We start from the raw sequence: 26,688 nt of genomic DNA, 5'->3' as shown, positions 1-26,688 counted from the left end.
ATCATCATATTAGAATGATTTCTGAAGGATCATGTGACTGAAGACTAGAGTAAGGATGCTGAAAATTCAGCTGTCATCGCAGGAATAAATTAAAGTGTAATAAAATTGAAAACAGTTCTTTTATTTTGTGATAATATTTCACTATTAAATAATTAATAATTTCACTTAATTTTCTATTAAATAAATGGAGCCTTGGTAAGCATTTTCTTTTAAAAGCTTCTTACCGGTTCCAAATTTTGTACAGTAGTGTGCTTAAAGAGTTGAAAAAATGAAAATTATCCCATAAGTTACTGCCATCCTAGGTAAATGATATCCTTCTTTCAGCTAAACACAATCAGAGATATATTAAATCATATCCTGGCTCTTCTAAGCTTTGTAATGGGAGTGAATGGTGAATGGAAACCCAAAAAAGTGCATTCATCCATCATAAAATTAATTAGCGATTATAGTTTATAAAGTTATAAATATGGAGATTTTTCTCACAAAAACACATCGCTTTGCATTAGAAGGCATATATTAACCCCCTAGAGCAGTATAGATTGATTGATTTATGATGGATGGATGCACTTTTTTGGGCTTCAAAATCTCAACGTACCATTCACTCCCATTATAAAGCTTGGAAGAGCCAGGGTGTTTTTTAATATAACTCAGATTGTGTTCGGCTGAAAGAAGAAAGTCATATACACCTAGGATGGCTTGAGGGCGAGTAAGTTATAATTTTCATTTTTGGGTGAACTAACGCTTTGATACAATAAAAGCCACACAGTCCATTTTATATTTATATTGTTGTACAACTAGAAGTCAGTGGTTTCCCGTCAGTTCCTGCGCATTCTATTGAGAGTCTGGAGCATGCGATCACTTGCAGCTTACCTTGCAGCTACACTCTCCTGTGGTTTTATTACAGTCCCTTTTGAAGCCTTTGCTGACATCGCAGTTACAGGGCCCACAGGTCGGGTATCCCCACCAGCCGTGAGCACAAGGTTGATCCCCTCTGTGTGTGTGCGCACACGACAAAAAGATTGAAAAGGGGGACAGAGAAAAATTAAATCATGCAATAGTGCACTTTAAACTACAAACTTCACAGAATGAGACTCAAAACAGCTTATATTGGGGACTGAGACTGATTGGATTTGCTTTGAAATTGGAAATAAAATTCAGCTGTAAAATCAAAGCGGTGGATTCTGACTGCGAGGCTTGCTTGTGTGAAAGCAATACATCACTCTAAGCCCGCTTCCTTTGTGATCATTGAAAAGAGAATCTTCTCATGGTTAAAGGAAGGAACAGAAACAAAATAATTTCAAACATATTTAATCCTATAATTTAAGTCTTTCCTCCTCTCATGGAACTTCTTTTATTTGTTATTATCTAATTTTTGGAGTTTACAGATTACGAACATTTAAAAGAAAATGCACTTTTTCAAAACTCAAGTGATTCTGCTAAAGAACAGTTTATCTTTAGTGGATGAAAGACTCGCCAATTACTGGATCATTCCAGCAGTCGGAGCTTTACTTTATTTTGTTGCATTATAAATGAAAGCGATACGGTGTGGGTGTCAAGGACATGTGGAATTATCAGAATTAAAGGAAAGACCAGATTTAAAGGATCATCGAAACAATACCATCACAAATACTGCCAGCATCTGCGATCACAGCTTTCGCCACTTACAAAACCTTGGCAGTTCATGAAACAGACCATCAGACAATAAAGCTGTTGTCAGTAAGCGTGTTTAAGCATGCACCGAGCTTTAACTAAAAGTCCACCAATTTTCTTAATCCTAACCAAATCTAAACATAAAGGGACAGTTCACCCAAAATTAATGTTCTGCAATTATTTCCAAAACTGTATGACATTCTTTCTTCTACAGAACACAAATAAATATATTTTAAACAATGTCCCAGTGTTTCTTTTTCTCTTTGTGGCCATGCAATGAAAGTCAATGGGGTGTCCAATGTTGTTTTACCACATTGACTTATATTATATGAACAGAAACAGTTGAAACGGTCTTCAAAATATCTTTTATAGTCCACGTTCCACAGAAGAAAGAAAGTCATACAGGTTTGGAATGATATGAGGGAGAACTATATCTTCAAATACTAACATGACCCCTATTTTATCATCAATCAGACAAAAATGGTATGTCTGATCAAGTACTAACCCTCTGCTCAATAACATGCATAATCTGAGGCAACATTCATGTCCGACAAAAAATTTACATGCAAAACTTTTGGGTTAGGCATTTGTTTTGAGCCCTAACCTTAGTAAAAGCAATGAATGAATGAATGAATGAATGAATGAATGAACCAAAGAGAAGGAGAGGTACTCACTTGCGCTCACAGTATTGGCCATAGAAATTGTGTCCACACTCGCAGCTGTAGCCATGTTTGGAGCTGGGTTTTCGAACACAGGAGGAAGTGTGTTCGCAAGGGTTCAAGAGACATGCATCCACACAGTCTCTGCCAAAGTAACCTGGGGGAAAGGAAAAGAGAGAAAGAAAGACTGAGAAAGATTCATAAAACTAGACACTCAAATCTTTACTCATATACACAAAGCTCTAAAAGTCTTATGTATGTCCTCCTTTTGCTTTAATGATAAACCACATTTAATTCCAATTTAAATGTGGTCTCAAGTTTTTGGACCCCACTACATTATTAATCTAAAAGGTTTTAGTTCCTATGTAGAACTGTTGGTGTTACCTGGCTCACAGACACACGTGTGAGACGCCCAGTTGTCCCCGCAGCGGCTGTGTGTTGGACACAGGTTGGATAGACAGGCATCAGGTACGTTACATCCGTCTTTAGCCCGGACTCGTGTGGCATGCCGTATGTTGATGTTGGCAGTGTTGGTGGACGTCTCACCCATTCGCAGACCCTATAAGATGACCACATGAAATAAGTAACATGTGAATAAGACAATACACACCTTTAAACAAAGTAAATGTGCTTGTATGTGAGATCTACCTGCATGCAGCCAGTAAATCCTCCCTGCACAGTGCCATCTTTCTTAAGCAGTCCCCCGATAAACAAGTTCCTCAGTTTAAGCCCGGGTAGCTCATTGCCGATCTCCACTGTCCTCTATATATATCAAAACAATATCAGAAATATCAGAACTCAAACCACATGCCTTTATTGGTGTTTCTTCAACTAGAGGCACTCACCTAGGGTGATTTCACACTTTTATTTTGTGAAGGTCACATTAAAACTTTTTTATTCCATCATTTACTTTTGCAGCAAATGCATGGGAAATCTATCATAAAAATGTAACATTAAAAACATAAAAAAGTTTTAAGTCCACACATCACCACATTCCCATAGTTGAACATTATTTGTGTTTGAACCAGACTTAGGTGGTCTACAAATAAATAAACCTGATAATATAGATAATAGATCATATACCTGAAACATGCCATAATCCAAAGACACAAGAGCCATATATTTGATGTCTTTGCCATCTTTTCCGCTCTTGAGCTCGACAAGCACATGGTGCCATTCACCGTTGTCCACGCAAACCTGAGGAAAATCTAAGAGGGCCACACGTCTAACACCCAGAAACACCTGAAACCGAAGGTGTCTGTTGCTCACCTGGAAACACAAAGTAAGAATATGAGAAATCTATGACAAAAAAGGATGAGAGCACAGTCTGATTTATCTGTTTAATTAAACAAAGACATATCATGGAAAACAAGATTGAACATGGTGGATTACTGAAGCAATACTCACCATAAGATTAATCTTGGAAAACTCTCCAGCACTGGCTTGTAGCAGAACGCCTGTGCTTTTTCGGGTGCGAAACATAAGACCCATGTACCAGGGAATGGCAATGGTAATATCGGTCTCACTCCATGACACCAGTGCGTGGCCATCGAAATGCAGGGGGGCGGGCATAACTGTGGAAAGAAGACCATCAGACAACAATTTCAATCCAGACTAAACAAAGTAGTTTTATTAACTGAAATCTGTTAAATAAAACAAGCACACACTGAGGGAATCACTTTGATATTCCCTCCTGTCCCGACACACAAATAATAACTATCATTCATGGACAGAGGAATGTTTCCAGTCATCCAGGAGATTTCTTAATCAGGAATGTGAAACGTTCTTACACACCAGTTTCCTCAGGGCAAATATTTTACTTTCTCTAAGCGTGGTCTGAACTTATGGAAATAACAGTAATATATCTTAGACATAACCCTGGGAGTGTGACAGTAATATTAGTGATATTCATAGCTGGCCTTCTCTTCAGTTTTCCTCAATTGAGATTTGCCACCTACAGAGGAGAAGAAGGTTTTCAGAGCACCTGATCTCAGTGTGCTTTGAAAGAGTAGCCTGAATATCTTTTGTAGACTCATAACATGGTGTGACCTCTCCATCCAATTGATAAGCAAAAATAAATAGAAAATGTGTGCTCAACCAGGTTTCCTTCCAAGAAATTAGGTCAAACTAAGCTCACTGAAAATGTTAAGCTATTTGCAACCCCATTCACTCTTTCAAATCTCCATTGCCCGTTAAGGGGGACTCTTTGTGATTATGATGCACTTACTCAAATGGGTTTACAGTATAAAAAAACTTTAGACAGACAGACAGACAGACAGACAGACAGACAGACAGACAGACAGACAGACAGACAGACAGACAGACAGACAGACAGACAGACAGACAGACAGATAGATAGATAGATAGATAGATAGATAGATAGATAGATAGATAGATAGATAGATAGATAGATAGATAGATAGATAGATAGATAGATAGATAGATAGATAGATAGATAGATAGATAGATAGATAGATAGATAGATAGATAGATAGATAGATAGATAGATAGATTCCTGTCTCAGGTATGAGTCACTGGATTTGTGTACACTTTGGTATGAGGCCAAGGGCAAATCCAGGCAAAAGATGGGAGGTGTGTCTATGTGTTGTGTCCATTAAGCAAAATCAAGTCAAAAGAAGAATGATGTATAGAAAAAAGTAGGAAAGAGAGGATTATCTTACCATGTTCACAATTCTTTCCTCCGTAGCCTAATGGGCAGTTACAGGTGTGGGTGTTCCATCTATTCACACATACGCCTCCATTCAGACAAACAATCTGGCTACAGAAGTCATGTTTTGCTGCACAACCTGAATAGAAAGGGAAAGTGCACTTTAAATATTAAGGGTTGGAGTTTGACAGCTTAATGGAAAGCTAAGAAAGAAAAACATTCTTTGAAGAAACAGTGCTGTGAGAAAAAAAAAAATATTTAAAGAGGCCACATTTTATCTGGGATTTTCTTACTGTAATTTTTCTATAACATCGTTATAAACTCAAAACGTTTCTAAAAGTTTTGAGTTTGTTTTTTTATAGTACTTCGAACATGTATTATTAAAAAAAAAAAATCAGGGTAGATATGATTTGTCATGATATGAACACTTGTTATACAGTTTCTAACCTGCTGAGGTGCCATTGTTGGCAATGAAGCCGGCCATGTCTATGGGCTTGCTGTCGATAGTCAGGTTCGTAATGCAGCCCACGAAGTCTCGGTTCTGTATGGGGAAATCCTCAGGGAGGTTTGGAACGCCACCCAGGAGCAAAGGTCCGGTAAGATCCAGTGACCTGCACACAAACAGAAAGATTCTTGAAGCCACGGATACAAGGACCCAAGTTCCAAACATTCTCCATTATATGGAATAATACAGTTGCATTAAAAAATACAAATATTAATAATTACAGGCGTTAAACCAATCATTTGAAAATTAGATTGGAAATAATTCAATGTTTATGTGCGTTCAAAACCCGAGATATCTAGACCTTGAAGCCCATTAGGCAAAAAATAGATGACAATGAGCTGAGTGGCTATTTTTATAGTACTTTTTTTTAAAAAAGAGAGAAAACCCCCTCTAGGTTTGCATGTGTTCTATATGACAGTCTGGCCACAAATTAGGTCCACAGAATTTGGCATATTTCACTGCGTTAACACAAATAAAACCATTGATTCCCAGCACAACTACGCAATATGTTTGGAAAATCTTTAACAATTTTTTCATAATATTTGAATAAAGGGTGAAGATGTTTCGGTAGCACTTCGGTAACCAAATCCTAATCCTACCCTAACCCTATAGTAAGTACATGTAGTTACTTAATATTACTCAGTACTTAAATGTATAATTACACTGTAACAATGACACCTTAAAATAAAGTGTAACCGATGTTTCTACTATGCCGGAAAATTGGGTTAATGCACTTCATAGCCTTTTTTCTTTTAAAACAGATATTTATCCAGTATTATATTCCAACATCTGGCAGCAATGATCATATCCATCATAGTCTATCATTCATAGAAAGGCTATCAGATTATGAAAATAATCTTGTATTTTCAAAGGAGGCTTTGCAAGAAAAAAAAGAAAGAACCATTACAAATAAAATGTGCAGAGTTATTAAAAGGAGTGTGTTTACATGATTTTTTTTAAATTCAGAATAATATTTCGTTTTATTTGAGAGTTTTATTGTCACCAGATATGCTGCAGTTTTGTATTTCAGCATCTGGGCTTCACATTCTGGCGGATAGCAGTGCATTTAATTTACAATTCATATTGTGAACCATAAATCCACATAGATCTGTAGGTTTATGGGTCAGCACTTACTGCAAGCATATGGTCTTACCCTAGCAGTTGCATTTCAGAGGCTTTACAGACCATATCTCCACTTAACTCTAGGATCTCCACCATCTAACACTGTGCTGTTCTCCACACAGAGAGATAATTAGCCTACAATAGCAAATCCCAGCTGTAGATAAGCCGAGAGTGTGTTCCCATTGTAGAGCCCATAAAACTTGTTTGACGTGAGACAGAGTGCAGATTGATGGAGATTAGGGGAAAAATGGAGTGAAATGGGAGAAGCAGAATGCTCTGTAATCTCCTTTAATGATCAGCTATTCAACACCCGTCGGTGGTTAGCATGCCTTCGTGTACTCAAGTTCCTCTGTCCCGTCACACTCTTCCTTTCAGCACACAATATCATGTCCGTGAGGGCTTTAGATGGTGGAAACATGAATGAATGTGGGAGACAGAACTGACAGACTGGGAAGTGCAATTTATCAGGAAGGGATCACAAACTCCACATGAAAACTTTTTAAATAAATAAACAAGTATTATAAATATCAATAATAAATTAAATATATATATATATATATATATATATATATATATATATATATTTTTTTTTTTTTTTTTTTTTTCATGAATATCCTGTTTCACTCTTAAATACGTCACACTACGCAAGTATTGTGCAAGTTTCATGTTGACTTTAAGAAAACATTTATCTCTTTTGGTCTGTTTGGGTCAAAATGTTTCCAGGTTTATCACAATAATTTTTTTTTTAAATAATAATAATTATTATTATTATCATCAGAGTGCTGATGTCAATAAAGCAAAGGGATAAATAAAATATATAAATAATAAAATAATATTTATATTTAACTGCATAATAACAATAATCTAAAAATCATATATTAAAAAATAAATATAAATATTTTTTTTCTCTTGTTTTTTATTCTTGTTGAATATTCTGATTCACTAAATATGCCACACTTGTAAAATGGGTTTTAAAAGCAGTCTCACGTTTAAGAAAACACTTACTTCTTTTGGCCTGTTTGGGTACCACTGGCTGCACAGCTGTAGTTCCCAATCTGTCCCCCGAAACGCAGAGCCATGGCCACATCACAGTCATCGACGGCAACCACTGCAACCTTTTCCTCAGAGGGGCCATGAGGGACGCCAAGACTCCCTATATTAGGCTTGAATAAAAAAAGTTGTGTCTTTAAATCTTCACAGTTAAAATTTAATGGTAATAACTACCATTAATTAGTTAATTTGTGGCCTCCGTCAGTTATCTGGACACTAAAGCTTAGCTTAAAACAATGTATGTAGTTTCTAAACACTGTTGAAATTCAAAAGATTACATATTTAATTGTATTAACAGAAAAAAAAAATAAAGTAAATTTCAAGTATGTCAAATATGTTACATTTATTTGTACTGCTATAAATAGTTTTATTTACACAATAAAATATATAGATGTTTTTATAATTCATAAATGGGGATCCCTCGCAAGGACATTTGTAATTTGAAAATCCATCATCTAATGTAATGAAGATCACACATGTCTCTTAAATCTTCTTCTAAAATCTTGGAACATAATTTCAAAGTTTGCGGATCGGAGCAATGATAGATTTTGTTTGTTTGTAATCTCTAACACACAGCATGAGATGATTGTTTACCCCTCTGTGACATTCTGGCATTCTCAGCTCATCTAATTGGATTATGCCAACGAGACGCTGGCACAGAGGAGATACCAGACAAAGAGAGCACATCATTTCATGTACAATCTCCCCAGAGACCCAAACGGCTTCCACAAAACTGCAGAAATTTGTATTATCATCTGGCAACACCCTTCCCCCACACAAGAGGTTTTTTGAAAATTTCTCAGCTCATTAAAATTGATTTTGCGGTGCGAATGATGTGTTGAGTTGATCTTTGATGTCTGGCCTGTGGTGTTAAAAAATTTCCAAGTGACAGTTTGGTGTGATGTGAACATCACTCGCTCCTGAAGACTGCGGTCACCATTCAAACTAAGTCTATCTAGTTATCTGTGTAGCCTTTGCTGAAATAAAAGAGAAAAAAATAAATTGTAAGTATTTGTCTGTTACCAGAACAACAACGATGATAAATTTGCTGCAAATTATTGCAACATAATAATAATAATAATAATTATTGTTGTTGTTATTATGCTGCCTATAAATCAAAGTGATAATTAATATTAAATGACTGTCAATATTTCTATTCAACATTGCATAACAATAAATAACTAAATCATTGTTATTGTATATGTATAAATGCTAAATAAATAAACCTCTAACTAAAAATTAAAATATTCATAAATCAGATGCCATATTCCTCTCAGTTGCTTCCTGAGAGAGGAGATGAAAAAGGGAATGCAAGTAGACTGATAAACTGGTCAACAAGGAAATCCATGAATGGGAGAATTCCTACACTCTGACGCAAGTGTCATGGAATAAATCCAACCGGTCATGGCCTGAAGCGGACTACTCAGTCAACAGCAGTCAATTTAGCTTTAAAAAAAGGTGTGAAAACCTGGTGAAAAAACAGTTTGAGACACTTTTAACAGACCGAATATCATGTTCGCAAGGACGTGCATCTCTTTACAGATTTATCAGGTGCAAGACGAACATGAAGAAAAGAAAACTGATTCGGGATCAGAGTGTTCACGACCCGAGGTCACCGCAACTCAACCATCTGCCACTCATAATAAGGATCCGGTTCTATTGTAACGCCTTAACGATCCCCAAATCTCTGCTGTCTTGAGTCCAACGACGAAAATGAACTCAATGACAAGCTCAACGCCCTCAGGAACACACATGCACACAAATCCCGACAACGGCTATTAACCTCCACCCTTGTAACTCATCAGCCTTTTTGTTTCAAAGATCAAAACAACGGTTCATGGATTCTGGGGGCTTACACCTGAAAAAAATCAGTGATCTGTTTCAGATAGGAAAACAAATGTATTGTATTATAAGGTAGAAAAGGTTGGGCAACAATATGCTCTGTTTGGGGTCAGTGAAAACCTAAAGCTGTCTGTAATAGCTCAAAAAATATACTTTTTAAATACAGGTAGGTATTTAAAGATTCTTCTTAATCGTATGAGAACTGACTATAAAACAAATGTCATCTGATTATCACACTTCAAACGTCCTCCATGTCCTTCAGATACAAAATATGTATAAATGCAATGAATTTTTACATGCTAAGCTTTTATTACTGGTGTAACCAGTGTAGAACTATACTGATGCCAATTGATTTTGTTTTCTTTTAATAAATTGTTATACCATGAGCATTTAGCAAAGTCAACTAAATACTTTTCTTTTGAACTATACATCAAAGAATCCTGTAAAAAAATCCAATAAAATATTAAGCAGCACAACTGTTTTCAACATTGATCATAATAAGAAATGTTTCTTGATTTCTGAAGGATCATGTGACTCTGAAGAATGGAGTAATTATGCTGAAAATAAATATATGAAAATTTTGGTCAAATAAATGCTGCCTGAGCATAAGAGACTTCTTTCAAAAATATATTAAAAAAAATCCTACCTACCCCAAAATCTGTAGTGAAAAAATCATTGGGGTCTCTGGACATCAAACATAAAAACAGTAAGTCTCAAAAAACCATTAACTGCCAAACTGTGAATAATGCAACAATCTTTCCATCATCAAAGGATTGTTTGTAAAAATCGGAGTAGGCAGTCACTTGCTGAGACACTTTAAAATGAAGAGTAACACTTCAAAGCATCACTGCATTACAGCTGCGCCCTGTTGGGTTTGCTTATTATTACTCAGGGTAAATATCTGAAAGTGTCTTCAAAGACAACTCGAGCCTATAGACAAAATAACACATAGGTTGAACTTTGGAAAGCAAAGATCAACAGGGTCAAATAGAAGTGATTTACATAGTTTTTGAGACGCCATTTCACAATATGGTATGGCAGACAATTCAACCAAATCTTGTTAGAAACTTTCGGACATCAAAATAGAAACGGCCAAACGGATGTCGCTAAAGACCCGAATATGTAATAATGACTGCCAAAACATTCATGCATTTAAGGGTTAACCTCACCACAACCTTACCATATGGTCATATTATCTTTCATTATTTTTTTTTATGAAATAAAAAAGCATTCAGGAGATTTACAATAATAGTCTGGGTATTTTTATGTTCATGTGCAGCAGAAGAAAAAAAGCGAGCCATCTGGCGCTTTTAGAAACTCCAAGTGTGTCATTGTAGTCCCAGATTAACTCAACAGGGGGTTTGCTATTGTCTGCGTTCCTGATCAGACTATATTGAGCTTGGACTTGTTAAATGACAGGGTTAAGGGGGAGATATAGCCACAATGGAGCAAGCACGACATACGCATGGGGGAAAAAGGACATTGAATCTAAATAGACGGCTTTAGAATCTGATCTTCCATAAGAGTTTACTAGTGTAAATGTTACACTTGCATGCTACATTATATTATATACATTTTGGATGCAACTACTGGTCTCAGTGAGATTTCCAACTTGTGTTGGGCTTTCATCTGTTTAGTCCAACTTGTGTCGAGGTTAAAAAGAATTTATGGACCATCAAAAAGAGAAACCTTCAGAATGTTGCTTTTTAAAGAGACTTCACTGAGATTCTCTAAAGGTTCATAATGTTTCAATTCAGGAATACTGAGACAGACTCAATTAGTTGCTCAAAACGCTTTCTTTCTTTTTTACAAATACTGTTTTAAAGTAAGGCAGCATGTAAATAAGGTTACTAAAAGGTCACTTAGGAACATAAGAAGGGGTTAATGAGAGCTTAGAGCATTCAAGCTGAATTAATTGCATGTGTAACTACAAAAGGTTAAGGTTTTCGTAATTCAGCAACAACAAACAAAAAAAAAACTTGAGAACTACTGCTTCAAAACATGAAGAACAAGGATTGAATACCTTATTAAATAATACTATGAGTTACAAAATACTCTTAAAAACAAGACGCTGTGTAATAAGACACCCAGGTAAAAGAGAAGACACAACTAGCTTTTGGCCGTGAAACATGAAACATGACACATGACATATTACACACGCACCAAACTTCACGAAAGCTGCATTTCAGCAAATGAAATATGAGGGTTGAAAAACCGAACAGGATAAAAGACGTAGAAATACAAGATGTTTCTTTTGACTAGAGTTCTTACAAGGTGCTGTGAACTTTGATACAGCTAGAGATGCCGCTGATATCACGTGTCTTCTTTCATGAAATATGGACACAGAGGCAATGATCTCATCAAGAAGCACGCGACTTGTGAGACTTTCTCTGGCATAGGACCAAAAAATTCACAAAGTACAATCAGAACAAATTTGTGCATATTCTTCGTAAAACCATTATTGCATAATGCATTGCACAATCAATGCAATTATGTGCTTAATTGACTTACAAATGACTACAAATGACTTACCTTGTTGTAGTAATGTAGATGTACAGTGTGCCATTGTCCATTGCTAACCCCACCAGCTACAAATGGAGTCACTGTGGTTTTAGATTCTCCTAAACAAAAATAACAGGAAAGAGGAAACCATTTCTTCAGTAATTTTGCTAGTGATAATCGCATTTCATATATACATAGCTTAACACAATATGCAATACAATACAATTCCCAAACAACTAAATTCCAGACTAACAAAATGGCTCCAAAGCACCTTGAGTATTTTAATATGTGTGGCATTTTTCCAGTCTAGTGGACAAAAAAAGTAAATCATTATCGAGGAGATAATGGCATGTCAGGACCTCCCATGTCAGCACTTTCCCTCAGTGCATACACTGTTAAATATCATAGCTGTTTATATCTCTCTCCAACTTAATTAAGTTGAGTGATGGCTAGTAAGCTGGGATGGACCTTTGACCTCTGAGGGTTCATAATTTACCAGAATCACTGTGTTGTTTGATGTTTTACATTCCAGGACAGTGGAGGAAATTCCTTTCACTGTCTTTATTCTCAGCTCATGTGGACGGGTGACCCTCAGTATTGTGGTTAGACGTAACAAGCATCTACTAATACTAGGACACTCTAGAGATGAATTCCACTACCGTGTTTCCTTTGGAAAAAAATCTGACCTGTTAAAAAGACAGTACGTGGTATTTCACACACACTGACTAGACAGTAACTCTTGTTGATGTGTGAGGTTCAACAAAACAAAGGAACAGGTAGACAGAGGAAGTGTGTTTTAATGCTCTTTGGCCACCTGCTTCCTTTGGCACAGCTCTGGATGAGCAAATACGCACTAATGTTTGGGATTTGACACTCAAAAAAAAAAGTAGATGAATATTCAGGACTCTAAGGCTTTGTTCAGATTAAAACCGATTGAAAACCAGTTAGCTGTTAGTAGTTTGAGCAACAAAACAAAACTAAACAAAAGTCAAAACTACAAACTCGATCCAATACAAATATATGTAGTTTAAAATCTGATTAAAAATGTAAAAACATTGAAAATATGTGAAGGTGTCATTCACAAAGATTTTTTAAATGCATTGGTTTCTTGGGTATTTTCATTAAACAAAAACATTGGGTGCTGTTCTTAAAAAACTAAATTATTAACATTCTATTTTTATATTAAAACTAAAAATACAGATTAATTGAATGGTGCCATTTAGAGATGAAAGTCAACTACTTACCAGCAGAGAAGGTCAGCTGGATTTGCTCTTCGACAATTTCAATTGCAATGAAATCATGCCTTTCATTAAACCTGCCATTATAAAGCAGCAGGCCGTTTCTCTCTCTGGTAGCAAACCTATGAATAATTAAAAATAAAATAAAAAAAACATTCAAAACCTAAATGCATCATAATTAGCTTGTTCAATTCAAACCTTAATGCATAACAATTAGCTTGTTCAATTCAAAGTAAGATCCACAGTCTATTTCTATTTAAGTTTCTTAAATAGGTTTAAAAAAATGTTTTGTACCAGATTTATCATATATTCATCAGACATTCTATTTTAATAAATATTAATTTCTGATCCACAGATCAAGAGTCCAGGAACATCCTAAGATCACTCACAACAAAAACATGCATGCTTGACAGGAGAGTAAAAAAAGATAGGGAGTGGAGGAAAAGGAAGTGATAAAAGCTGCCAAGAGACACAGCTAGAGGTAATGACGCTGTAATGGACGGGGGAAACTGATACTCTGATGTTTGCCAACCTCTGGTATCTCAGTTGGCCCTGTGGTGAGGGCACCTGGGATTTTTGCAGGGAGAGGTGTCAGATTGCACATGGCAAAGGGGCAGACTCACAGGAAGTACGAACAAAGATACCTCACTGCACGCGGCATCCTGTTTTCATGTTTGTCATGAGAAGACCTTGTGTGGCTGGTATGCATTCGTGTCTAATTTGCTAGATCGGTTACATGGTAATTAATAAATGGCACAATGGGAAAGTGAGGAGACGTGGTAGAGGTTAAACAGGTGTTTACCCTTAGAAAAGTTTTAACAGCAGAACATTTTCCCAGGACAGAACTGCATGAGATTTGGATGCGAATCAGATGTTAACTAAACGTGACAAAAATCATATAAAAAATCAAAAATCATATAAAACGAAATAGAAATATGTCAAAATAATACAAACTAAACTGAAACTATCAAAACCAAATAACTAAGCCTGAACTAAACTGTAAAATATATTAATATAGTATTAAAATTGAAATGTGTTAATTTGACTAATAAAATGTATAATTTTATTTATCATCATTAATTAATACAACTTTTATTTTATTTTAATATATTTAAAATAATTGTATTATTAATTATTAAATAAAATGTATTTTATGTATTATAAGATTATTCTTTTTAAAGTATTAAAATATGATTTATTAATAAATGTATCATTTTATTATGATATTTTTATTTTAATAGTATTAAAATATTATTTAATTAATAATATATAAAATGTAATTGTTTATTATGGGATATTTTAATAGTGCTAAAATCTTTTTATTTTAATAGTATTAAAAATATTGTTTTATGAATATGTAAAATTGTATTAGTTATTACGGAATATTTTAATAGTATTTTATGTATTATTATTTATTATAAGATATTTTATTTTAAAAGTATACAAATATTATTTTATTAATAACATTTATTTATTATCAGATATTTTTATTTTAATAGTATTTAATAATAATAAATATAATGGTAACCATCGGCTAATAGACAATGTTGTCTAGAGAGGTAAGTGCATGGATGGATGGATGGGTGGATGAAGTGATAGATGGCGTAACTCTAGAGGGTTTACTGACATGAAGGAGAGGGTGAAGTGGAATCTCTGCCTCAGGCCTCTGAATGTGACGAAGGACTGGCCAGGGAAGCTGCGTGTGGTCATCTCACAATAGGGCTTCTCGTACTCGCCGTCAGGACACTGGCACAGGAAACCTCCCACCAGAAGGTCCACACACCTGCCTCCGTTCTTACACACACCTGGAACACAGCGGCCTGAGCGCGTGTTCACCTCACAGCGCTCTCCTGAAAAGAAAATACCCGAGAAACATTACTACAACAAACTGCTTTTTATGCTTTCTGAAGAAAATATGAGTGGTGTGAAAGTTGATTGTCTAGGCTAGGGTATTGGTGCCAAGGTGTTGCTGAGCAGTGCTTGAAGAACCTTTTTCCACAGTAAGGACCTTTTGTGCATTGAAAAGATTCCATGGATGTAAAAGGATCTTCGTTGAACCATAGATGCCAATAAATAACCTTCATTTTAAAGAATGTAAAAGGCTCTACTGTGATAGAATCTGCAGACAAAAGTTCAAGTTGTTCATTTCTGACACACTTCACCTTATGGTTTGCTAAATGGTGACAGAATTTAAATTTTTTTTTGTTGAACTAATTCTTTAATAAAATGGACAGTTCAGGTTCTGGATGCTGATTGGTCCTTCCATTAATGCTAAAAGAGGTAACAACCCCACATTTCATACGTCCACTGACACATACTAAGTGCAATCCAGCCATGGAACTCAATTTCAGATAATAATTGGAAACTTGTCCCCTTCACCCAACCTTCTAACCCAGCCACTTGAGTGAGCTTAGTTTTAGTTCCAACAGGACAAAGGCTTCCAGTTCTGTCCAAACGAGAAGGTTTCAGAGAAAGCGTTGACCACCATGTCCTCTTTGCTTAGTGATTCCAGGCAGGCTGCTGTGCTCACTGACCCAGACTAACCTTTGTTCATACTCTAAAGAAACAGGACCAAAGCCAAGCAACAGAAGAACAATGAAAGAGCCCTGGTGGTCTGTAAGACACCTGTTATGCTCCACTAGCCTCATAACGGGACATGAGATCTGGGGTGAACCGATGACGGCTCGCTATTGGAAGATGCTGCAAGCAAAAGTGACATCATTCACATTGTTACAGGTAGATGTTTGCCAGACGGTTCCTTTGATATTTATCACTGTAAACGTTTTTGAGGTTGTGTTAGGGGCATTTGACCAAATTAAGATTAAATTCAAGAAAAACACGTAGCTGAAAGATGAGACTGCTTAACTTTAATTGCAATAAAGGTCAACTGAACCTGATGATTTTGTGTGCATACATGGCCCAAAAAATAATTTTTGCCACAATTTTGACAGCAGGTGAAATGAAAATAAATAAATAAATAAATAAATATTAATGACCATGAATACTAAGGTAACACATTACAATAAGGTCTCATTTTCAGCATTAGTTAAGGCATTAACTATCGTAAACTAACAATGAGCAATATATTTTTACAGCGTTTATACAGACAGATAGACTGTCAAAGATAGATAGATAGATATGTCTTTGTACGACCTTTATATATATATAGTTTGTTTGGTTTGTTTTCACTGGGATAGACGCACCCGTAGCACAGGACACAGAAACATGCCGATAACAATCTTCCCAAAAATCCATCACCATGCTGACAAATGCAGCAGCTGCGGAACAAACATCTGAGGTTTGCTTGGAAGACTTTACCTTGTTGCACTTGTAATCCTGTATCTCTGACTCCAGGCCAGCTCGGTGTGCACACTATTGTGTACCTACCATTACCTTGACAAGATCTGGGCCCAGAGGAACTATGTCGACTGGGAAACACAAAAGAGGTTCCAAAGAGGTAATGATCCAAATGTCGGTCAGATAATCCCTCATTTCTGAGGAATTAAGGGGATACATTACTCTGTAATGAGAGAAACCCATGAGAGGAACTACAGAGGCCACTGTCAACACCTCTAGTTATGACCACATACTACCTGAGGGCTTGACAGGGCAGGGGTTCACTACTCTTTACTGTAGTTAGGAAACCTGAGCTGACAAACAGACAGAAGCTGTCAAAGTGAATGATCCAGTGCGGGAGCTCCGAACCTCGGGACTGAGCGTCTGGATACCGTTCCTGCTGTCAAACTTACACAGGATAATTCCTTCCAACAAGAGCTTATCTCCTTTCAAGTTATGACAGAAGCAAAACTAATGGCGCTCTCAACAGTCTGAGCAACTGAGAAGAAGACAATTTGCAACCAATTTTAAATAAACCATACTAAATCAAAACACAGGTTATTGATATTTGCAGTGTTTCCAAAGGCACACATACCTATTAGCCTAACTATAGCTTGGATTTGGGTTAGAGATGTGAATAAACCCCTAAACCTAAGCATTAAAAGTCAGCAAGCAACTTTTTGACGTGAATCATACCTCAAATCATGCCGTTTGTTGAGAAGAGGTGTTGTATTAATTTTCTAGGCAAGCAGACTTGCAATTTTCACTTGGCCGCCGATAAAATGGGTAAATGATTGTGTGTGTGCGGTATTCAAAATTTAATTGACAATGCCTCTTAATTCTGAATTCAATCCCCAAAGTGGCCAAAAGGATACAATTCAAATTTGAATGTAAAGATTTACCATGAACTGACATTCAAAGAAATTCATATAACTGAAATGTTAAACTAAAACAAGCAATGATAGATAGATGTTAGATTAACAGATACTGACCTGTGAAATCTTGCAGGCACTCACAAGTGAACCCCCCCTCTCGGCTGCGGCACTTCCCGTTGTTCTGACACGGGCCTGAGTAACAAAGGTCCACCTCCGTCTCACAGTAGTCTCCAGTGAATCCGTCAGGACACCGACACCGTAACCCGTTCACGGGGTGTATGGGCCTGAAAAGAACCGTGTTGGATGCCACGAAGGGAGCCGTACTGTCAAACTTCAGAACGGCTACACACTTCATGTAGTTCTCACAGGGCTCACGCAGACAGATATTATCATCAAACGGCAGGACGCGCTGAGTTGAGATTAGCCTCAACAAGGTGCGGTTAAGGTACATCTGCTCCTGCAGTTCCTCTGATGGGAAATAACGTCCCGAATCTCCACCAGGGAGCAGGGCTGAGAAAGTGACGTTGAGAATGCTGCCACTAACATCCGTATCATTTTGGACGTTGAAGACGAAGACGCCATCGGGGCTGGTGGACAGGACCGCGGCTACACCTTCAGTAAAGAGTGAGAGCAGAGGGGAGAGGAAACGCTCCTGAGACATGTTCTCGAGACGAACGGTGATGCTGTTCGTCAACATGTCATCCGTAATGATGGTCACACGTAGGGTGCAGAGGGCTGAGACCTGGTGGAGTCCATCTGTGAAGACACAAAGTACATTGAGGGAGCCGATTAATGTTTAAACCAAAATGAATGCCATGTCAGGAGCTGGCAGGTGGTAAGTTTACATTCTTGAGAGTGAGATGAACTTTATGAACATGCTTGAACATGGAGCTCAATTCATGTTGCAATGTGATTGTTCACCAAGCACTTCTACCTTCACAGTTTTATGATCATTATTCACACTGTTTGAACAGAAATACAAGGTTTGTTGTGGATGAGGTGTTGATTACCGGTTGTAATTTTTTTACAAGGAAAAGTATAAATACATTATTCTGATTTGAAACTTATTTGAATACAATAATAGAATATATCTGATACTGCAAAAAAGTATATATAATACTGCTTGTATTATTATTATTACTAGTGGTAGTATTAATAATAAATAGGGATGCACCAATATGAAAATTTTGGACGATACCGATAACCGATAATTATTTATATTTGAAAGCCGATATCTGATATATTGGCCGATAAATCTTAATCCAAAATTTTATATAATTTCTGAGGGCCCAGTTACAAAAACAAAAGTCTCACCATTAAAAGCCATGTCCCAAGCACATCATTATAATGTTCTCATTATGATTTTATGTAGCCTACAGTATTTTCCTGTTTTGAAGTAATTACAATCATATTTTAAGCAATTCAAAACCATCATGGCAAACAGTGCGCATCTGAAGTGTCTCAGCTAAAGGACATAATACATTTTTTATTGGCTTTAATATATCAGCCAAATGAATATATTATTCTGATGCTTATTATAAAAATATTGCAAAAAATAAAGTTTATTTTTATATAATATCATTACAATTTATTTATAAAAAATTATTTCATGAAAAAATAATGTTTATTATTGTTGTTAATTAATATATGAATAATTTATATATACATACATATACACACACACACACACACACACACACACACACACACACACACACACACACACACACAAATTTGTGTGTGGTGGTTCCATTGAAAATGTTGGCAGAGCAAATCATAAAATCTGAACTACTAGTCTGATGGCCAGCAGAAAAAAATCCACCTTCCTTTTCATTCATCCCCACTTTATCATTACCAAATGTTGAAAAGTGTCTAAGTGTTGTGTTGTACATCTGGCCACTGTCACATTTGCCCTGTCCTTTTGTTTGACAGGCATTGTTCATGGTCCAGCGTATTCTTTAGTACCAATTGCGGGCTCCTAGTGTAAAGGGCCCCTATGTCATGTGAATGGAGAGAGCTATAATTGCAGGACAATGAGGACATGTTTCCACTCTGTTACACTGTCTTTTCACATTCTGTCAGCCAAGCCAGACATGCAGTTGCAGACACAACAAGGAGTTTCTCTTTCTAGACACACACGCATTTGCACATGCACAAAAAAACGCCACGCATACACATTAAATTATATTAATTTCATACTTTACACGCACAAACACAACAGTTGAACAAGTCACAGACAACTATTGCAATCATATCCCATTTAAACAATTAAGTTTAACAAACATCACCCTTCTTATTTCCATTTTATATCATAACTAAGGAGATGAAATAATATTTAAATATCATAGGAATTCTTACAAAAATATATATAAAAAATGCACAATAGTGATCATCACAGGCATTGGTAATTAAAAATATATATATTTCCAATGCAAGAAAGTTTTCCATCTATGTTTTACTGTAGAAAATATTTTGACATGAATTATTTTGATTAATGCAATTATTTCAATTAAATTGTGTAATCGATTGACAGCCTAAAACTAATTTCCTGCTATCTTTACGCGTTAAACATGGGGTGTCCTGGTAAGCTTGCAATCTTGGCAAATCAGAAATTTGTCAAATACTAACCGCAATTTTCCCAGAAGTTTCTATGAGGGGAACGGCTTATAACAGGTCACATCCTGCTCCATTGTGTTCATAATACTCAGTAATCCCATAAACTACTTAACTAAGTTTCTTTTAAATATGCTTAGTAAACTTTGCTAAATAGTGCCAGAAATCTGATCCTTATATGGAGAAAAACGCAGTAATGTATATGCTAAGTGGTTTCCTGTTTTTTGTCTTTTCCTTAATGAGGTGTGCAATACAATCCCAACTTTGTATATTGCTGCCACTCTGAAATGCATTAAGTCTCTCTCTTTCTCCCTCTCTGTTGACTCTCTTACCAGTAATTGCTATACATAAACACTCTGGCATAAAATAAAATATTAGAGACACTTTACATTAAGTCATATCACTGATGAAAATTGATCCAAGCACTTTAAATCTGCAGACAGCACAACTGCTGAAAATTTCACTTGGTTAATTTATCCAGTAGTTCATTAGTAGTAATCATCACTACTTAAATATGTATCATACAAAAGTAATGAAATTGTCATTGAAATCCAACCTTAAAACTGCACAGTCATCAAACATGTAAAACCTAGTTATTCCTACCAGAAAAAATAGAAGCAGAACGTTCTCAACTAAAAAGGCCTACAAGTGATCTTGTATCCTCTCCAGGAAAAAGCTTGTACAAAAGAATGATAATTCTCTAAAATCTGTCTATACAATCAAATATGAATCGCTGTGTTAATATGAATATCATACACAAGTGTGGGTGGTCCAGAGCAGAAACTGTACCAACTGATTCCAGAGACTGCAGAACCAGAAAACAAAGCAAAACATTATACGATCATTCGTTTAAATGGAATAACTTAGCACCGCACCACAGAAAGTCCAGCTTCAACAAATCCATCAAAACTGACTGTGGAGATTATGACACTAGCAAAGTAAACTACACTGAAATGTTCACAGTTTCACTTGGCAACAAACTCCTTTGCAAGACCACTGAGCTGTGACAGTGTGTTCAGTTTTCTTTTCGAACAATCTGAGAATGAAGGCAAACACACAGAGCAGCTTTTCGGCATAGTGTTTTCCGAGGGAAAAAGCCAAACAGTCTGTGCAAAGATAATACTTCAGTGTAGTTTAAATACACACTTTAAAGACACTTACTCGCAGGAGCTGACCTGCAAATGAACACAGTGGGAAGTTTAGAGGTTATCACCTAACTGTTAAACTGTCCTACAGCTAATGTCAACCTCGGTTTCCTGGTTACCAACTACTATGTGGATGACGTGAAATCAGAGCCTAAACGCCTATTTCCACGCACTCTCATGACAGCTCAAAATTTGTATGCGATGGCAATATCATATAATATAACTTGTCTCATGTGAAAAGTACAACTTATTTTTTTTACTATATGAGTCACGCATTTTTGTACAACTTCGCCATATCCTAAACATTTTCACAACTTTTCATGAGAATGGTTGCCTTTCACACAAATAAACTTTGCTTTCCATTTATTACTTAAAGCACACTTTAAGTATGCTTACTTCAATACTAAAGCAAAAACACTAATTACAAGCATAGACAAATACAACAAAGTCACAAAAAAGTAAGGTCTAACTGTACTGTAGTGTATGTATTCAGGTACAGACATGTAAAAATTAGGCCCAAATGTAAAATAATAGTGTTCACTGTATAAATTAAATATAGATTTTTTTTATTGTTGTTTGATTATTAATAATGACTTAGACAGCAGCAGGTATTTCGGCTACAGGTTGCTGTCACTTGCAAGACCGAATGCACGGATCTATCCGATTTCTTTCTCAACTGTTTACATTCACTTAAGACACAACCGACTGTGTTTACGAGATACTTGCCCGAGACTGGTATTTTGACATAATTTTGTGTGTATGTGTCTGTTCAAGCACATGGAGATGCAAAAGAGGAATCAATGTGTGCACAGATAACAGCGTGCAAGAGCCGAATTGGTGGTGAACCTTAGCAATTAATCCGTGAAACACATGCATACCGAACCGTGGGGCCTTGTCTGTACGGATTATGGATCAACTACGATCCGATTAACCCCTAGTATGGCACATCTGAATGTGAATGAGATTTGAGCTGCAGTGGAAGGAAAGTTTGGTAACACTTTTTTTAAGGTGATGTAGTTACATGTTATGACATGTACTTATTATAGTAATAACACTAAATTATGCATAATTACAAGTAACTAACCCTGAACCTATAGTAAGTACATGTAGTACTTGCTCAATGCTCAGTACTTGTTTGAGTAAGTACAAATGTAACTACGTCACCTTAAAATAAAGCAAAAGTTTTTCAGCAAATAACAACCCAGAAGACTTAAAAGTCATACGGGCTGAATTTGTGGTTGATTGTACGGAAAAGACCAATGTGAACATTCTGCTAAATGGAAGAAAGGAAGCCATACATGTTTGGGTGGCATGAGGTTGAGTAAATAATGACAGAATTGTCATATCAGGGTGATCTAATGCTTTAAATATGGAGTTTCATGGGGTGAGAATACAAAATGTTGAATACAAACACATCAGTCTTAATTGTCTCTTTTCAGTCATCTGTCCTGAAATGCTTCTCAAAAAGCATGTGGGAACATTCAGTTGGACAGCTGATTGGCAGTTGGCTGGTGCAAAAGTAGCAGGGAATCCCAAAAAACTCCTGCCAAAGCATCAGTTAGCCAACGCCAAGACACATGTCCTGCTTCACTGGCAGTGGCCACAGCAACTTTACGGCTGATGGCTGACCTAAATATTTGCGAAGCTGAGCCAACTGGTGCCCGTCGCACAATAGGCACAGCTGAGAGAGGGGCTACTGAGAGCACAAGGCAATGAGGGCAGGGCTGTTCCCTTTAGAAAAATCATAAACGTTTTTTAAAAGGACTTCAAATATGGAAGTCAATTTCCACCACATAAGAAAAAAAAACATGTTTTGGTAAATAATAATTATGAGATAAAGTCAAATTATGACATAAGTCATAATTATGAGATTAACAGACAAAATTATTAGATAAAAGTCAAAATTATGGTATACTAAGTACATACTGTAAGTATTAGATAAAAGGACATGGTTATGAGATATTTATGTGAAAAACAAAATAATTATGACATACCAAGTCAGACTTCTAATATAAAAAGTCAAAATTATAAGAAAAGTAAAAAATAACGATAAAAAGTATAAATTGAGAATTATGACATATAAATTCAAAACTAGTCGAAATTATGAGATAATACATTTAATGAAAATTATGTGTCAAAATTATGACACACCAAGTCAATTATGCTATAAAAGTCAAAATTTTGACATACAATGAAATAGAGATAATTATGACAGTTGAAATTATCACATTAAAAGTCAAAAGTTTATTTGTTTATTGTTTGTTTATTTATATTTTGCACCTTAAAATACAAAATGACAAAAATAATAATAACAAAACATAAAATATATGAACAACTAGGACAAATATTATCAATTTAATGATGTGCAGGAAGAGGCAAAAAACCCCAACTGGGCTTGAAAGTAAGACATACTAAGTCATAATTATGAAATAAAAAAATGAAATTATGACAAATATGAAACGTAAAAATAGTGGGAATTCTATTGCACAATTAAATATCTAATATCAAATGATGACCAATTAAAAAATATATTAAAAGTATTTGATAAATGATATGGTCCCATACAGTATATTCATGGGTATTGAGGAGAGATTCCCTGATATGATTGTAAAGCACTTTGGGTGTACAGTAGTACATATGAAAGCGATATATAAATGCCTCATTCATTCATTCATGTACTGTATTTGTTCGTTTTTGCAGAAAATATTTTTTCTGTGGTCATCGACGACAGCATGCCACTTTAACATTCTATGCAATCAAAATGTTCAGTTTTGTTTGTTTCTTGCTTGTTCAACATCTATCTTCCGTTCAAGCCCTACATTCCTTCTTAAGGCCTATTAAAAGCTTTCTCCCTGGCATGGCTTGTGTGGAATGTGGTAAGTTGCACTCTGAGAAATTAATGAACAAAGCATCTTTCTAGAGAGTGCATGGTCTAAAGTGCCTGATAATGGAGACCACACCTTGGCCGGCCTCCCTCATGAATCTGTTGTGATTCTTGTTAACATCATCGGTGGCAGGTCTGCTTTGATCCCTTCAAGCACATACATAAAACAGAGGGGAGCACAGTTGAATGGGACCCTGCAAGGTGTGGATTTTATGGGTAGAACTGTTACTGTTGCCCAAGGCCAAGAGACATGCTTCTGCTTGGTTATGCGTTAGTATCTGTTAGAGGTCATTGAGGATTGAAGCACTTATTTAAAATATTAATACATTAAATGCCTTTATTTAAAAATGCAGCAAAATGCAGATGCCATCAAATACTGAGAAACTGGAAGCTTCCGCCTTCATTACTCTGCATTAGATTAGCTCATCCAAAACCCTTACATTTCTTGTAAAGGTAGTGACATGCCGAAATAATGTATTTCAATTATGAAATCCTTGCTGAATAAAAATATGTATCTTACTGACCTCACCCACTTTTATAATTCTTCTTGACCTTTTTAGAGCTAGGGAGCCATATCCCGGTCACTGTTTGCTTTCATTGTATGTAAAAGTGCAGCTTCTACATTCTGCTGAACTTCTCCTTTTGTACTCCAAAAAAAGAAAAAGAAAAAAGGTCATATGGGTTTGGAACATGAGGGTGAGCAAATTACTACAGACATTTCATTTTTGGGTCAGCAGCTTTAAAACTTTGATTTGGGAGAACTGCGATAGTTGTATAAAATTCTTAAGATTAAACAAAGAATTTGCCTTGATTGCATCATCATTTCATTTCATTGTTAAGGAAGGAATTCAGTATCAAAGCCTTAGCGTTAGAGAAGATAAAGCCCAGTTTGCCCTTTGTACTCGTGCAGTCCAATGAAAAACCTCCATTCACCATTCCTGACTCTTTTTCAAATAGTCTTTGGTGTCCAATGGCAACAGCTTGTGCCTGGAAATTAAGAGCAGTACTCCTAAGCTCTATTTATGAGTAACACAAACTCTGCAATCATTACCAAGCTTTGTCTTTTGATATAAAAATCTACTTCATGCAAGTGGTGTGATCCGGAATATTGTTTTACTGTCACGCAGGTACACCAGTCACAACATACTGTGCCTGACTGACAAGTTTTCAGTTGCTGTTCTGATCTCTGCTCTTTCACCAGACAGACACCAAGTGAGTGCAAAAAACTCTCTCCTCTTTCAGCTGTGTCCTTCCTTTAAGGTTTCGACACACAAACAGCTTTGTCTTCACTGACAGAAATCTGCATGTGGACAATGCCTCCCTCCTCTTCGGATTTAAGAAGCCCCCCGAATTTCACCCCCTACCCTCCTTCTCACCCCACTTCACAAAAGGGGCCCGTGCTTCAACCCCCCAGCTTGGCGCAAAACGCTTAAGAGCTCCACAATGCTCCCCCATTCTCCATGGCAACAACAACGGAGAGCCAGAGCTTTTCAAAACTCTTTTTCCCAGACGTCCTTCAGAGGACATCCATAAGAGAACCCAATTGGATGCTTCGTTCCATTACCAGAGGATTAAGAAGGAGATCAGCTTGCTCAGCGCAAGTTCCCCGGGTCAAAAGATCAGCATATGTTGTGTTTTGGATGTTGGTCCACACCAGGCTTCTTAACTAGTTTAACCAGCAAGACTTTCTTGTTCTTTCTGGTCTAATGAAGCAATCAATTCCTTCCAAATCAACCCAACATTTTTGAAAGGAATTGACAAATGGCCAAATTGGAATTGTGGAAGGAAATTTTCTTGTCAGTTCTTCACAAACATATTGCCTCAGATGCTGTTTTTTATCAAAGACTTTCTTAGTATTTCTGATCTAGTGAAGAGCAGCATGTTTTGGTGCACCACCAAGACCAGCACTAACCTACAGTACATAAACCAGCCTGGACATGCAAGGAAATTCATGTTGGCCTAAACTGGTCTATGTCAGCGTTAAAAGTGACCTGACCAACCGCTTGATCCCTGCTTTTCTCTGAAAAGTTCACAAATTCCCTGCATGGTTTAGATGCTTCGAAAAGCTGATAAGATAAAGATTTCATGCATAAGATGATTTAGAACGTGCCGAAATAAGGATAAAGACATATGCACTGCCATTAACGGAAGAAATGTGTGCACCACAAGCTTTGCATCAGTCGCTGCGTGAGATATCACTTATAGACGAAAAGGGGATTGTTGAGATACATCAAAGGTTCAAAAGATAAAGATGAAAAGATCAAAGATTGAGAAGTGCCCAACCTTTAAAATAAAACTGTAGATCAAAAGTTGACTGAAGAATTAACCACAGATGGTCCTTTCCTGGGAGCTCACTCTCTCGAATTAGATATTGAATTATCACTCAAAATCCAAATGGAATGTTGTGAATGGAATGCACTGCTGGGATTGAGTCAAGACTGAATGTTAAATGTTGCAAAGTAACTAACACTAAAGATGAGGCATGTGCTGGGAAAGAGAAGAACCACTGAGTCAACATGAATACAGATGCTCCAATGATTCATACACATTAAATGCCTAAGATTTTTAAAACTTTAAAGTGTACTTGCTTGAAGCTGCA

At 36.4% G+C, this 26,688-nt stretch overlaps 1 protein-coding gene across 1 annotated transcript in view; it reads right to left on the bottom strand.

Annotated features, from left to right (window-relative positions):
* Positions 1-26,688, bottom strand: part of celsr1b (cadherin EGF LAG seven-pass G-type receptor 1b) — a gene marked incomplete at its 5' end in the record, with an annotated part of 43,431 nt that overhangs the window by 11,235 nt on the left and 5,508 nt on the right. The window contains 13 exons of the mRNA XM_081356691.1: positions 871-991; positions 2,325-2,466; positions 2,694-2,868; positions 2,958-3,071; positions 3,393-3,578; positions 3,717-3,883; positions 4,991-5,116; positions 5,425-5,588; positions 7,610-7,767; positions 12,029-12,117; positions 13,243-13,358; positions 14,864-15,086; positions 17,565-18,203. Coding sequence (XP_081212817.1) covers positions 871-991; positions 2,325-2,466; positions 2,694-2,868; positions 2,958-3,071; positions 3,393-3,578; positions 3,717-3,883; positions 4,991-5,116; positions 5,425-5,588; positions 7,610-7,767; positions 12,029-12,117; positions 13,243-13,358; positions 14,864-15,086; positions 17,565-18,203 — 2,420 coding nt within the window. The remainder of the gene's footprint in view (positions 1-870; positions 992-2,324; positions 2,467-2,693; positions 2,869-2,957; positions 3,072-3,392; positions 3,579-3,716; positions 3,884-4,990; positions 5,117-5,424; positions 5,589-7,609; positions 7,768-12,028; positions 12,118-13,242; positions 13,359-14,863; positions 15,087-17,564; positions 18,204-26,688) is intronic.

Source organism: Scardinius erythrophthalmus (genome assembly GCF_964197995.2).
Source record: "Scardinius erythrophthalmus genome assembly, chromosome: 24".
NCBI lineage: Eukaryota > Metazoa > Chordata > Actinopteri > Cypriniformes > Leuciscidae > Scardinius > Scardinius erythrophthalmus.
This window is presented reverse-complemented; position numbering and strand designations above follow the sequence as displayed.